Consider the following 16,493-nt stretch of genomic DNA (forward strand, 5'->3'; position numbering starts at 1 on the left):
TAAGCCCCCTTAAAGTATTGAAAGGCTGCAATAAGGCCTCCCCAGAGCCCTCCCTTCTCCAGGCTGAACAACCCCAACTCTCTCAGCCTTTCTTCATAGGAGGGGTGTTCCATCCCTCTGACCATTTTTGTGGCCTCCTCTGGACCCGCTCCAACAGGTTCATGTGACAGTCCATTTATTCAGCAGGAGGTAGTGCAGGAACAAAATACGAATGTTTTGAAGTCAGCACTGGCTATCTTTGGGCTACTGAATAGAATAGAATAGTTCAGTTGGAAGGGACCGACAACGATCATCTAGTCCAACTGCCTGACCACTTCAGGGCTGACCAAAAGTTAAAGCATGGTATTGAGGGCATTGTCCAAATGCCTCTTAAAGACTGGCAGGCGTGGGGCATTGACCACCTCTCCAGGAAGCCTGTTCCAGTTTTTGACCACCCTCTCGGTAAAGAAGTGCTTCTTCATGTCGAGTCTGAACCTCCCCTAATGCTGCTTTGAGCCACTCCCAGGCGTCCTGTCCCTGGATCCCAGGGAGAAGAGCTCAGCACCTCCCCTCTCCATGTCCCCTCCTCAGGAAGCTGCAGAGAGCAATGAGGTCGCCCCTCAGCCTCCTTCTCTCTGAACTAGACAAGCCCAGAGTCCTCAGCTGCTTCTCGTAGGACATGCCCTTCCAGTCCTGTGACCAGCAAAAAACCATGAATACCAAACTTTATTTTGAGGTAAGTTTCACACAGAGATGGGGGGTGGTGTGGAGCTCCCTTTGTCCATGCCTACAGAGAGCTTCCAGTTGCCTGTAGGACGGTGACAGGGTACAGAGATGGTGAGTGGTGCAGAGCTTGTCCACAGCTGCAGGGAGGTTCCAACTGCCTGTGGGACCATAACAGAGTACAGACTAGGGCTGTGTCTGTTTCCTTACCTTTAGGTCAATGTCCCTGTTAATTGCAACACTCTCCAGCTGAGTGGTAGAGGAAGGAGAGGACAGGTGCATGCCCTGATCTGGTCATGTCCCTGTCCAGGGATGTGGCTGTCAAAGACAGGAGCATCAAAGAAGAGAGCAGCCATCCCCCATTGGGGCAGCCCCTGCCTCCTTGTCCGGGGCTCTCCCAGCCTCGCATCAAGGCTGTCCAACCCATGTCTCTCTGATGGACAGGAGACACCCGTCCTGGCCCAACTATGTCACCAACCCCACCGCAATGTGGGCCACCACCAGTGTTTTTTCCCTGCTGTGACCTGGACGCTAGGGCTGGTGCCAGGAGCTCCTGTGCGGCCCAGCCCTTGGCTACCTGGGGAAAAAGGGTGCATGGTTTTGCCATGGCTGTAGGGAGCTCCCCTCTAAGACCGTAACGGGGTATGGATTGGGGCTATCTTATCTGCCCTGTGGTGTGCTGGCAGCTCTCTGGCTGAGTGTTGGAGGAGGGAGAGGACAGGAACGTGCCATGGTCTGGTCACGCCCCTGTGCAGGCGTCGGCTGTAACAGGCAGAAACCACAAAGGACGAGCAGCCACCCTCCACCGCCATGGACAGCGCCTGCCCATCCCTCCCCTGCCCTCTCCTCTCAGCCCTCGTTCACCTGGCTACTCGTCTGCCAGCCTGTCTGGCGCAGTCCTTTTTAAACCCATCCTAGGCCACCCACGTCACCAACAACTCCCCTGTGACACGGCCACCACCAGTGTTCTGTCTACTGTGACACAGCCAGGACACCACCACCAGGGCTGATTCTAGGAGCTGGTGGCTGCCTGTCGTGACATAGCCATGACATCAGCAGGGCTGATGCCTGGAGTTAGTGCTGCATCACTGTGACATGGTTATTGTCTTCCACCATTCAGGCAAGAAGACACAATTAAATAATATAAATAAATAAATAAATAAAATAAATAAATTAAATAACAGCTGGCAATACTAGGGTGGGAAATTAGGTGGCTGTAGCAACAATTTAAAGAACAGCAAAGGTTAGAAAAGAACTGAAACCAGCAGGTCCTATCCACTGCCCGATTTTAAAGATTTGTGTGGTACTTGCTGCTGAGATTTGTGGGTTTGAAGACAATTCTGGAAGAAAAATGTGTGTCCTGTAGACTGAAGGTAATATTTCACACCTTTGGAATTGAAGCCATGTGCAGCGCCAAACTGTGCACCCATGGGTGGCGGGCAGTGCTGAGCGTGGTTCAGCGTGAACTGCAAGACTCGCGTCTTTCTTTCCCTCAAACAAACCAGGGACTGTCTTGTGCTACACGCTTCAGTGAAATGAGCTAACGTGCTTCACGCTAGCGTGAAAGGCATGAATTGGCTTCCATCTGCTTGGTTCACTGCAGGCTATTACATACAACCTCTTTACTTGACAGGACCAGAGGCAATGGGCACAAACTGAAACACTGATGTTCAGGTTCCCTCGGAACATCAGAAAACACGATTTTACTGTGAGGGTGACAGAGCACTGTACTGGGTAGACTTGTTCTCTTTTCCCAAATACTTAAAACGGAAGGATCCTCAAAATCTTAAGTACAGAAACACATACACACACTCTGCATGTGTTCATAGCTCTCACCTGAATCAAAAAATGAATTCTTGTATTTTGTTGTCTTTTAATGTCCATGAAATGTGAGAATGTTGCTGCTGAAAGGAACCTTGATAATGAGACAGAATTTTGAAGTTGACCATTTTGTTATTCTAGTGTGTCTTTTTGTTAAGAGCACTTCCTGTTGCCGCTCATTGTACGTAATTGGCAGTTCTAGTTAAAGGTTTCGGATTTGTAGTTAGAGCGAGGAGTATGTTCGAACAAGTTACAATTGACTTCATAAATACTTTAACTTGTGCTTCGGGTTTTCCTAACGGGAATTTGTGCTTTCAGTTTGTAGAGATAAACATTACAGGGAAAAAAGTCTGATTTAATTTTAACTTTTTGCTTAAATTTTACAGTGTCTATATGTAAAAAAAACATTTTAAAGTGAGAAATGTGTTTTGATACAAGCTTCATTAAGGCAGTATTTATTTAATCACTAAAGCTCATGCTTAAAAACATGTTTCTCACTATTTGGGGAAAAATCTTTTCAATTTTATGTTGGTATTCCCAAATTCATAGCTTTGATTAAGTGTAGCTTCTTTATTTGAATTACAATGCCAGGGAAACAAAATAATGGAATTTTAAATAAAAATGCTTTTCATTTCATTTAGGTACAATTAGGACTTAACAGAAAACACTGCCCAATTTATTGCTATAGCAGCATCTTTCATTCAGAATGCCATTTCTTAATTTTGGAAAAAGATCATTTAACTGAACTGGATACAAGAATTCTTATACTTGAAAAGTAAGAGTAAAAAGAAGAAAAGCTAAAATATAATCAAGGTTTACAATGAGGGGAGAATAAAGTGTTTTAATGATAGGGAGAAGCAATGGTGGGTGATTTCACTGTGAATGATAACAAACAAATATTCTTGAAGCTATGAAGAAATGAAGTGACTCGACAGCTTAGAGGCTGAATTTTAGACAAGCATCGAAGTGGAAGTGTGATTTTCAGTTACGGTTTTGGAACTGTACATTAAATGTAAAATATTAGGAAAAGAAAATGGCTACGGACTAAATAAAGTCAGTGTTGCTTTTTTCCATTCTTTAAAAAATGGTTCAGGTTGTTCTTTTTTTTTTTTCCTGCTTGTAATTCACATTATTTTTGGTAATATCAGAGACTTACCGTAAAGAGTTTGGATGTGGTAACATCACAATAGACGGAAACTTGCTTGTGAAATAGTACTGGTGGTTAGCTGAGTCTGAAGGTGGGGAGTGGTCACAGCAATAATGGCAATGCTAATAACGGAGGTGTAAGTAGCAGTGACGAGTTTGAGACTGAGTCAGGAAAAATGATGTTAGATTGTGCTTTTATGGAAGGTGTATTGGAATGGTTTTCCAGACACAGAATATTTACATTTTTATCCTTCTTTACATGCTTTTCTTAAAGACTTACCTCTTTTAAAGTTTTCTAGCAGAAAACTAATAGAGGAAAACCCATCCATGTCCAGCCGGTAATCAGTAGCCTGGTTAGTCAGTTGGGCAGAAAGCTGGACATGGAACCAGGCAGTCCCTAGATAGACACCAGGCTATTGATTGCTTTAAGACAGTTCCTTTTTCTTGTTTCAGGTAGAATCACATGCTGATCCTTAAAATGCTTGTCCTGATAAGTTTCTTTCAAAACTGATGCATTTCAGTGAAAACCTTCCGTTGCAATAAAAACCACCGTTCCTTCACCACTGTCTTCTGTGGGAAAAAGTATTTTACACAGATCACACTTTATAGTTATCTCACTGTAAAATCTCTTGCAGATTTATGCACTACTCTGTAATTTTCAGGGCAATATAGGTACATGAGGGTTTACATACTAGGGTGGTAGATACATTGTTGACCTACATTGACTACATTGCTATAAAAACTGTTAGTGCCTTTACAGAGAAATTGGTGATGACACATGAGTCATGAGGACATAATCTGCCCCTTTTGGTAATGAGAATATATTTTGATATTCTTGGGAGGCATACAGACAGACAAGTTTTCATGGTGTGGTAAGGAACAAAGCAGTTGTATTTGGCAAGACAAACACTTGTCTTTTCAAAACTCAGCAAAATGACCATATATTGCTGAATGAAGAATGGGCATATATTTGAGTATATAGAAAAAAACTGATAGGACAAGAGTAGACAATTTTTGGACAATTAAGTAATCTGGAAGATGAGTGTGTGTGTGTTACAGATTTTCAATGTCATAATAGAATTCACCAGTTGTTCAAGTAGAAGTTTATTATTCAAGAGTAGTGCATAAAAAGTTAGAATGGGAGGGGCAGAAGATCAGAAGAAAAAATAAATGACAAGATGATAGATAATTTCAGATGGGTTAGGGTGAGATGATAAGGGTAGAAAAATGTGGGATAAGAAAAGCAAATAGGACTTTCGTAACATTATGCCTAACCATGTATATGATATATTTGGGCCTTTTGTGTTAAGCTTGTGTTTTATCTTTTCTTTCTCAGTCACATAGAAAAAATTACAACATGGCAAGATCCTCGAAAAACTATGAACCAACCGCTGAATCACATGAGCCACCATCCTGCAGCTACTTCCACACCAATATCACAGAGGTCTATGGCAATGTCTCAGCCAAATCTCGGTGAGTATTGGATGTCATCTCTGTGGTGAAAATACAAGAGAGGAGAGCCACCTTTTATAATTTGTTTGCCAAAATAATTCTTGCTTCAAGAAGGGTAGCTCTGATTCTGCTGTCAGGCCTAACAGTATGTTCTCCCCTTTTCTTATTTTTCCCTCTGTAGAGTTGGCAGCAAGTGAATTCGTACTGTTTGAGGTGAAGTTCTAATCTCATGCATTTTATTTTAGAGCCTTTGTGACAGATTTTTGATGTAGTATTGAACATAGGAAAATAAGCTCTTCCTGTGCTTTTTCATTCAGAGGTGGCATAAAGCCTCCAGAAGCCCACCATATAACTTTCAAAGCTTGCTGTGCAAAATGCTGTTAGATACCTGTCTACAGTCTTTCCTGTGTTTCTTCAGGTCAGAGGTTGTAGCTGGTTTGCTTGTTTATGGTGGTGGGGGTTTGTTGCATAGTTAGGTTCTGCACTGGAAGCTACTTGCAAAATACTAAAAAGTCTATTTTGCAGTATGAATTACCTAAAGACTTCCTATAATTGGTGTGGTTTCATTGCTGTTCCTGTTTATCACTTCAAGCTTAAATTTAAGCATCAACTTATGTTCCTCTGATTTTGCCAGATATGAGCCTTAGTGAAAATAAAGCCATGAAAACTCTGAAAATTTTAGAAATGTAAATGGAAGAAAACATTTTTATGTATAATTGAGAATTACAAATAATCCCTAATATTTCACTTCTGCAGTTTTAACTTTTCTACCACTCAGGAAAATGAAGAACAGATAGGTCAGCTTACAGGCTCAAGATCACAAAACTATGTCAAATAGGTAGTCTTAAAAACAGAGACTAGATTCTTGTTCAGGTTAATTTCTGGTAAGTTGGTCTCATGATTTTATGATTCAGGGCTGTCTCTTCACATACCAAGAAAACGGTAAACATCTGGCTGCTAATGGTCACCAATAGCAGTAATTTAATATACATATTTACTTTTGTCTTAAATTTATAATAAACACGTAGGCTGTCCCCTGAGGTAACTAAAACTTCAGTTCTTTCTTCTACCTTTTTCACAACAACTGTCCTGCTTGAATATATTCGGTAAAAGGTATTGATTATGTTATATGATTTAGTGGACAGTAGCAAATTGTATCATGAGAGTGGATATCTGAAGAAGAAACCCGAGTAAAATCCAAAAGGTTAGGGTGTACTGCAGTGTGTCATACTACATGGTAAAACTAACAATTGCGCATGTTACTTCAACCACAGCTGCCTTTAGGTCAGTCTGTTTATAGCAATTCTGAAATGGCCAAGAGGCGAGCATAGGACAGTGGGGTTTTTTGTTCATAAGAACTCCTTAGTTTATGTTGACATCTGTTACATTCTCTCTGATTAAAAAACAAAGGAGGTACCATGAATCAAGACAGTGTACAGCAAGCTTTTTCCCCCAGTTTGTCAGTGGAAGTAAATCAAAGCCAAATCCTGTACTGAAACACTTGTATACTGAATTTTAGAGGAGGGTCTTTCTCAAGATGAAAAGGATTAGAAATAAAAGCATACACCTAATTAAGAGTCTGTTCTTGAAGGGACTTAAGATGCCCAACAGGGGCATTTCCATAGACTTCAAAATCTGTCACATCATATACAGACTATATTTCATTCAGTCCCCTTCACGTTTATAGATGAGGTTCCACTTTTTAAGGTAGGTATTTATACAGTGCTTGGCATAGTGGTTCAGATCTGTGACTGAATTTCCTGAATGTTAGCCCACTAGAAATAGTATGTAAAAATTTGTGCAGTGTCCATATTTATTTAATTGAGAAAATATTTTTCAGTATGTTTTGGTGAACTTTTTCTCATTCTGGTGGCTTTCGAAAGGCATGCTGTGACACTTTGGGAGCAAGCAAATCTGTTTGCACAGCTGAGTAGCACTTTCGGCACCGTATTATTAAATCCAGCATCACAGTCCCTGATTTTCCAATCCCCCTGTTTGAACACACCAAGTGCGACACTTTTATTTAAAAATATATTGAAAAAGATTTAATCTAGGAACTGTGCCTATATACACATACATACACACACAGAAATTACAAGATTGCAATAATCTGAACAGAATAGAGTAACCTCTGAATACTTCATGTGACAGTTTAAAATACATGTGAGTGCAGTTTGCAGTACTAAAGTAGAATGTCTGTAGTTTGAAATTCTCTTGGCCAAAAGGAAGGGCCTTTCTGCACTTTTGTGATGCTAACAGTGTTACTGCTATTCTTGGGTCTGCTCAGACATTGAAGTGAGCAATTTGTTGGTCTGGCACTCAGACCTCTAAGCCAGAAGTGATTGTGCCAACATCTTGCAGACATCAGAGGAGAAATGGAAACTGGATACCAAGTTAAGCCACTCTTCTGGCCAGAATTTTGTAACTTTTTAGCAAATGAAGTCTATGCATCTGTCTTTTGCCTTAGTGTTTTTTGGTACTGTAGGAATTAAAAGAAGTTTTTCTTTTGAAGATGTGCCACTTAAAAGAAAAGGATTTGAGTATTCCAGGTCTGCATACTGGTCTGCACTTCCAATTACTAACACATGTGTTTTCCTTGCTATGCTTCTTATTAAGAGATGGAAAATACGGTCTGTTCTGTACAGCTTGTTGCTTTGGTTTATAAACTCCTTTCAGCAATATTTGCTGGGATGTGTACAAAAGGCATTTAGAAACATTCTATCAAAAGCACAGTGTGACTAAGTGATATCAAATCGTAGTATGCCTATGCTTGAGACACACAGAAACATATAGTGAAAGTTGATTGAAATTAGTAGACATACCTTACAAAATCTGCTTATTTTCCTACCTTTTTTCTCACTGTGGTTTTATGTTGCCTATTTATGAGCTACACATACTGGTTTTCTTTTAACTTCAGCAGTGTTAGTTTTCTCACTAACATTTAAAGCATTGCTTTTTAAATGTTACATAACAAAGGCATCTGAAGGTATTTCTTCCTTTGATGCATCTTGTTAAATTTACAGAAAACTAATACATGCTAGGCAGGTTTCTATGCTCACTTACACACCACCACTAAATGCAATGAAGCCATTCAATGAATGAAAAGGGAAATTTGTCCCAGAAATTGAAAGCATATTGTTGCAGGTTAGCATATAGTCAAACTTGTTCGGTGTGTTTTTCTGAATATTTTACCTTTGTTGTTCTTCTAAGACAGTTTGTAGATGGATATACTAAGGAAAGGACAACATTAATAGGAATCTTTTAACTATATATTTTGTTGTTGGAATCCAACAGGGAAAATGATCAGCCTCTGACTGAAGACAACCAGAAAACACTGTATTTCTTGCACCTAAATAAGTGCTTCATAAATCCCATTTACTTTGGTGCTGAATCTACACATGTATTAGTTTTCTGCCCGTTCTGAAACAGTCTTTTTTAGCTGATTGATAAAGTATTAATGATCTATTGCCAGTCAACTCCATTATTGTGGTCGAATCAAAGACTGTATGTGTAAGGAGGGGTATTTGTACACCCTTATTTTAGGCATCTAACCTAGGTCCCTGAATTAGGAGACCAAGCTCCATGGACTTCTTGTGAATGAAAGGAAGGAGAGGGCAGTTGCAGTGCACCTAAGCTAATGGTCAAACTACTGCTTGACTTAAATGACTAAATTGTTCTCTGGAAGTGCCTAAGTCCAAGCGAGGGAGGCTGTTCTGCCTTAATGGCAGTCACTTGTGTAAGAAGATTGTGGAGTATGGTTTTTGGCTATGTGTAGCAAGATTTAGGGGAAAAAATCAGATCTTTGTAAAAGTTTCTTTTGCAACAATTTTTAATTATATGCTGCTTGTTTTGTAGTCTTTCTCTATTCTACATTTTGCAACACTCAAAACCATTGTTATTTTCATCCTGCTCCCTTCAAACTGTTTTAAAGAGATTTCTTTTGTGATTGTACTCTTCATCCAGTTGGTGAGCACAATCTGGTCTTCATTTAAATGTTTTTCAAGTTTAACAGATTGCAACTTATTTTGACATAAAGTAATAAAATCCTCTGATAGTATTTATGTTTTCTGTATAAATTAGCTTTAATTTATATGCACAAGTTCCTTAAAAAGCTCTTACAAAAAGTCTGGACTCTATCTGCAAAAAACTCAGAGGACCTTCTGTGCAAAGTGGCATACATCATGGTACAGTCAGTTGTAGAATTTAGGCCTTATAGCAAATACCAGTTGCAGACTGCATGGGCCAGTTATGCTAGGTCCTGTATGAGTGACTAAGCTGTGTGTTAAGTAATGCCCAGAGTTTGGTGGTTTGAGAGTTTTGGGAACTCTGCCACTTTGTAAAATGCCTTTGAGTTTATTTGGGCGTGGATGGGAGCTTTCAATTTATGTAACTAGAAACTGTGGTTAAAATGTGTGTTTGGTCTAACTAAACACACTGAAGTCCAACCAGGCTGGACATCCCTGATGCTCCCTGGTGCCTGGCTACCATTGTCATCTTTGCCTCCCTCTTCGCAGTGGGCGGTCCAGCATCAACAATAACAGAAACACATACCTGATTTTACCACTTTGCCTTTTCTACTTCTGGTACACAAGAGAACTTCTGCGACTCATCAGTCTTTGCATAGGGATGTGATTGATGGGTGGAAAGGCTTTTAAAAGCTGCAATCATGTATGAGCTGGCTGTCAGGGAAGAAGTGACAAGGAGTGAAGCAAAGAGACGAGCAGAGCTATGTTTATGTAGATCCCTTATGCATTAAAGCTGAGCCATCTTCTCTTACCCTGTCTGTTTTTTCCCTCATAATCTTACTATTTTCCCCGTAAGTTGGGACGAGATGATCTTTCGAGGTGCCTTCCAACCTGGGCTGTTCTATGATGATGGTTGATAACTTGATAATTGCGTAACTTGTAAATTATTATCTTAGTGCGTAGTGTCTATTGGCCCAGCTAATCTTGCCTTCAGAAAATGTACGCGGATCACTCCTAATTCTGAACACGGACATAATACCTCATAACTATATGTACTTTCAGGTTCTGTCAAGATGAATTCATTAATATGTATGTTTGCAGGAAAAAAAATCATAAAGATGCTTAATGTTACAATTCCTGAGGTTTCCAGTGTTCCATTACTCTATCTGTATCTGGAGCAGATTGTTTTAATTCATCTCTGTGCTGCTGGTTTTTTATCAGTTACCTGCTAGTGGCAACCTCAAAGAGGTATTACGAGAAATTTTGAACTCATTCAGATGTACTCAATTGAGTGGCAGCTGCTAGAAGGTAAGTAATAATGTTATGAGCTTGCAAAGGTGAGGATGCCTATTCTGAGATAAGGAAAGAAGCTAGATGAGTTTCCACGTATGGCTGAGGGTTGGGGCTTTGCAAAATTTAAGGTTGTAACCATCACAGAATAACTAAGGTGGGAAGAGGCCTTGGGAGATCTCTAACCCAACCTCCTGGTCAAAGGAGAGTCAGCTATGAGATCAGACCAGGTTGCTCAGGGCTTTATGCAATCAGGTCTTGAAAACCTTTGTGACAGATTAGAGGGTCCTGGTGCAATTCTCATGTTTTCATCAGGTTGGAGACTGGCACCGTAAAGAAAATGGTGTTGTATCATCAGCACTGGGTGGTGGAGTTTTGGAACGTGTAATACACACTTAAGAATAGAGAACAATTTCTAGCAGAGGGAGAAGGGTGCTACATATACTTTTGGTTGCACTTGACACCTGCACTTTCACCTGATCGGATCGTGTGTAAATATAGAGTATAAGAAAAATAAAACATCATGGCACATCTGTGGTAGAAGCTGGTAATATTTATCTCCATTTTATATATCCAGCAGTTCAGGCATAAAACAGTGGAAAGCCCAATGTTAACTTGTTTAGGGTCAGTATATGCATTGATCCTGAGAGTTCAACCATATTAGCTTATTGTGTCAAACTCTAGATGAAGAACTGTTTGATTATTACTTTTTTTTCCCCTACCAAAGAAGAGAAAGCTCCTTACCTTAGAAGCTTACTCTTATCAAGATCCACCAGCAGACATGACCCAAGTGATACAAGCAGGGTAATTTTAACTATTAAATACACTGGTTCTCTAAGGGGAAAGACATCATGTATTATACAATAGAATTTAACGTGGAGAGCCTCTCACACTGACAACTGTTTGTGTTGTAGAAATTCATCCATGAATCCAATAGCTTTCAGCTGTTCTGCGAACGGTAAGGGGTTATGGCACTTTGCCTCTGCTTTCATTTTTTTTAACCAGCCAGGAAATCCAGCCAATAAAACAATGCAATAATCCCGTCTAAGAGCAATAAACACATGAGCCAAAGTTTCCATATCCTGCCACGATAAAAGAGGTGTAGCTACTATTGTTTGAGGATGATAAAATGCAGTTTTGGTTACTGTGTCAAAGTGAGTCTCTCGAGATAAGAACGCAAAACTCCCAAAGTGTTTAAAAACAGCTGGTATGTATTTTAGTGATAACTAACATACATTAAATGGTCTAGATTTTGTAAGGCTTGGTTTGCATTGGCTGGAAATTTGGCTACGAATATATAATGTTGAGAGGAACATGTTTTTCCCTTGGTGTAGCCCATACCCTGCCACCACCTGCACAGTGGAAAGTCTCCCTGTTCCAGGTCATTTTTAATTACTGGATATCCTGAAAGAAGCGGACACAATTCAGTTGTGGTCAGTGTGAATACTTTTGGCACCTGCTTCTGGTTAATGAAATAATACTTATAGGAGAGCATTGTAAACTTGCACATTCTGTGGGAATGAGAGTTTTATGACAGCTCTGGAAAAGAACATTTTTGGGGTCTTGGTGGTTTTTTTGTTGTTTGCAGTTAAAACCTCCAAGGAGTAATTTATCAGGCAGATTTCAAATGGAGTAATTTATTTATGCTTTAAGGACAGTGGCTAATAGTTCCAGAGACTAATAGGGATTAACTTCAGTATCAGGTAAATTAAATCCAGATCTCTCAAAGGACACACACCTTTAAACCAGCAACTGACTATCTAGTAAATCTAAAATAAAGGTTGATGTGTTCAAAAGAGACATTGGTATCGTTTCAAAATCTAGTAATTTTTAATTTTAACACGAAGATGTTCCTGTTGGTGTAAGCATTTCCTTTCAAGGTTAGTAATCCAAACGTGTGCCAGTGCAAGAGTGGACTGTCATTTTCATAGTTTCAAAGTGAATGAAATGCAAAAGCTGAAGATTGCATGAAACAAAAGTAAAAATAATGTATTTAATAAATACTTTAAATAATAATGGTCATCAGTAATTGGTCATTAGCATTAAAGCTGTCTCTCCAGTCAAGCAGCCCCCACCATTATTTGTTGTTACTGATTTATTGTTAAAAGTGCTTACAGAGTAATTCTCTAATCTTTTAAATAACTTCCTGCTAAATCATAGCTTTGATGCTGCACCTGCACGTTGTTCATTTGGGTTTTTTTAAGCTTGAATCATTGAAGACAGGAAAGATTAGTTAATTCTGAGTATCACAGAACTTAACATAACAGTTGAAACTGTTGAGAAATTTCTGTATAGCTATTTTCAGCCCAGAAATCTGAATAAAGGAGTCTCTGTGCACTGGGATAGCACAATTTTTTGGTTTAATACTTTACAGACTTTTGGAACAAAATGCACCAGAACTGAAAAGCAGCATTTTTTGCTGACCTTGTTGGAAGGCTAATGCTGTTTCTGGGAAATAAATGAAACAAGCAGTTCTTTGTTGGCGGAAGCGGAGAGAGAAAAGGAGGGCAGCCTAGTCTTTTTTTCTTCATAATGTCGTGACTAAGTCAAAACTATAATATGGCTGGGTTCGTTCTTTTTTTTTTTTTTTAACCTCTATAGACATTTGTTTTTCATCAAACTGTATTGCGTGACACCTGACGCTGGCCAGTTCATATGAATTAGGCTCTGGGCTGCCTATGAACAGAGTAGAGAAAAAAATCTACTGTTGCATTCAGACACTTCTGACACTAAAATAATGAAAGTTGGTACAATGGGTTCAGCGCATATGTCAGAAACAGTTTACACTGGCATGTTTTGGCTTCCATAACTTGCAGAGTCTCTTGCCCACAAAATAATCCTTGCTTAGTATATATCTAGCAGTCATCAACAGAAAAGTCTCCTACAATGTCAGAAAACCTAATTCACTAGAATATCATCATTTATTTCAAAGCAAACAAATGCAATAAAAAAATTTTTCATCTTTCATCTAACTGGAAAAGGAAAAGTGCATAGATCTAACTTGAGATGTGAACTAAATAGTTGTAATTCCATGGACTGCAATCAAACTGTGGCCACGTACTCCAGGTTTGGAACTTAGCTCCATGTTTTTACTCGTTTTCATTTGAGCTGGAAAATTGTGTAATGGCTGTTTATTGAAGAGACTTACTTCATTTTGCAAAATAAATTTGTTTTTCCCCGAGAGAACTGAATTCAAGGCCACCCTGAGTCTGTCTGCTAGAATGGTGAATACTTTTGACCTGCTATGTTATATCCAGTCTCCTTTACCATAGAGTGGTAGATGTGAGCTTTTTATATTTTTCCTTTGTTTGCAGAATCTTAAGAAATGTTACACTAGGAGTACCAAACCCTGCCTACTGAATTTAAGCTTACTGAAGACCAGCTGATTTTCCTTAGTTACCTTTTGACCTCCCAAAAGCAGTCCAGAAGTCCTAAGGCTCCCCAGATGACAGGCTGAAAAGCGTTGTTAAAGTGTCACTGATTTATTAGATGAGCGTCATTGTACTGAAATCAGTATTCATATTGGGTAGTCTAGTTGGAGCACAAACTGCAGGTTTTTGGTTTTTTCACCCAAACTCCATTATGTTCCTCATAGCATTCAAATACAAATTCAGAATTCAAATATAAATAATAGCAGTCATTAATAAAATTGCATAAAGCACATCAAATGCGCCATATGATTATATCATAAGGAACAGAGATTTGTAGAATGTCACTGTATTGTTAAGTTGCTCACTGGAGTTGACACAAGACTTCCCTTTGACTTCACTAGGCTCATTCAAACCTTTAGTGACGAAGAGTTATCAGCTATATTCAAAAACAGCATTACTGAACTGTTCAGTACAGGAGTTCAGCTCTGGTTCAGTTGACTAGTTCCAGGAAAAGCAGTTAGGTAGAAAACTTTGCTCAAACTAAGCTTATGTATATTCCACAGGGGTAATTTTTCCATTGTTGGGATTCTTTTCATTCCAACTAGTATATTTAGAGATTCACTATTAATTGAAATCTAGACAATATCAGACATATTAAACATGCTTAAAGGTATTGCAGGTACTATATTTTTCTGTTTTCCCCATGCATATCATTGTAGCTCTACCCTTAAGAAAACCAACTTCCTGTTTATTCAATTTTTTTTTCTTCTTGTTTGAAGAACTCACACAGTGGAAAATGCAAAAGCAGTGAGAAGTCTTGGTCCTGTAATAACTATGTCATCATACTTTTCCACACTTCTTTTGAGGAGACACGAGTTCTGCCTGGATGCTGGTTTTTGCCCAAGTAGATAGCGTTGCAGGATACTTGACATTACATACAGTGTTGTGCATAGAAAATATGGGGGGACACGGGGAATAGAGAAAAAAGAGGGAAATTGTTTTAAGTGATTGTAAGTATTGGCACAATTATATGGGAGACAAATGTGACCACAGATTTTAATGGTGTTGATTCTGTAAAGAAAATGTCTAGAAAGATGCAGGTAATTACCTGTAAAAGCACACTTCCTTATCAATTGATGTATAAACTGAAGGTTGATAATAGCAAGAATCAGATATTCTATTCAGACTGACTTTTGGAATTGTCCCATCTAGGGCGGTGTTTTAATTTGTCCAGATTTGTAAACTTCAATGTCATTTTTGCACGCATAGATTAGGTAAAAGTATGTAATGATTTTCAACAAAAAACAGGTCACAAAAAAGGTTTCCAGCAAATCTGAACCTTGGTTTTAATTTATTTTGTGGAAGGTCGAGTAATCTTAATTGCGTCATTCCAGGACTACATACATTGGAAACTTCCACATTTTTTGCCACAGTGAAAGGAAACGATCATATTTTCTGTCATGAAATGCGGAGAAGCATGCACAGGACCAATATGAGCAGATTCTTTGACTTTACAATGTGTGAAAATGTTTTCTGTAATAAGATTGGTATGGGATGAAGTTATTTTTCCTATGTAGCAAAAATACAAATCACTCGCTAGTGTATTTTGGTTTATTCCCAGATGTACCTTGCCATAGTCTCCCTGTGCAGTCAGAAAGTTTGAGATATTAGAAAACATCTGCAAACTCCTCTTCAGCAGAGAAGCCAGCTCAGTGGAGCTACAGTATAGAATCATAGAATCATACAGGTTGGAAAAGACCTCTAAGATCATCGTGTCCAACCGTCAACCCAACACCACCATGCCCACTACACCATGTCCCTAAGGGCCTCATCTACACGTCTTTTAAATACCTCCAGGGATGGTGACTCCACCACTTCCCTGGGCAGCCTGTTCCAAGGCCTGACCACTCTTTCAGTAAAGAAATTTTTCCTAATGTTCAATCTAAACCTCCCTTGGCGCAACTTGAGGCCATTTCCTCTTGTCCTATCGCTGTTACTTGGGAGAACAGACCAACACCCACCTGGCTACAACCTCCTTCCAGGTAGTTGTAGAGCGCGATGAGGTCTCCCCTCAGCCTCCTCTTCTCCAGGCTAAACAACCCCAGTTCCCTCAGCCGCTCCTCATAAGACTTGTGCTCCAGGCCCTTCACCAGCTTCGTTGCCCTCCTCTGGACACGCTCCAGCCCCTCCATGTCCTTCTTGTAGTGAGGGGCCCAGAACTGAACACAGGATTCGAGGTGCGGCCTCACCAGTGCCCAGTACAGGGGCACGATCACCTCCCTACTCCTGCTAGCCACAATATTTCTGATACAGGCCAGGATGCTGTTGGCCTTCTTGGCCACCTGGGCACACTGCCGGCTCATGTTCAGCCGGCTGTCAACCAGCACCCCCAGGTCCTTTTCCTCTGGGCAGCTTTCCAGCCACTCTTCCCCAAGCCTGTAGCGTTGCCTGGGGTTGTTGTGGCCGAAGTGCAGGACCCGGCACTTGGCCTTGTTGAATCTCATACAGTTGGCCTCGGCCCATCGATCCAGCCTGTCCAGGTCCCTCTGCAGAGCCTTCCTGCCCTCCAGCAGATCAACACTCCCGCCCAGCTGGGTGTCATCTGCAAACTGACTGAGGGAGCACTCGATCCCCTCGTCCAGATCATTGATAAAGATATTGAACAGGACCGGCCCCAGCACTGAGCCCTGGGGAACACCGCTCGTGACCGGCCGCCAACTGGATTTAACTCCCTTCACCACAACTC

The 16,493-nt window shown here is 40.1% G+C and overlaps 1 protein-coding gene across 1 annotated transcript in view; it reads left to right on the forward strand.

Moving 5' to 3' along the window:
• Positions 1-16,493, forward strand: part of WWTR1 (WW domain containing transcription regulator 1) — an 87,426-nt gene that overhangs the window by 44,980 nt on the left and 25,953 nt on the right. Inside the window, exon 2 of the mRNA XM_075157586.1 lies at positions 5,006-5,142. Coding sequence (XP_075013687.1) covers positions 5,006-5,142 — 137 coding nt within the window. The remainder of the gene's footprint in view (positions 1-5,005; positions 5,143-16,493) is intronic.

Source organism: Calonectris borealis, chromosome 9, assembly GCF_964195595.1.
Source record: "Calonectris borealis chromosome 9, bCalBor7.hap1.2, whole genome shotgun sequence".
Taxonomy (NCBI): Eukaryota; Metazoa; Chordata; class Aves; order Procellariiformes; family Procellariidae; genus Calonectris; species Calonectris borealis.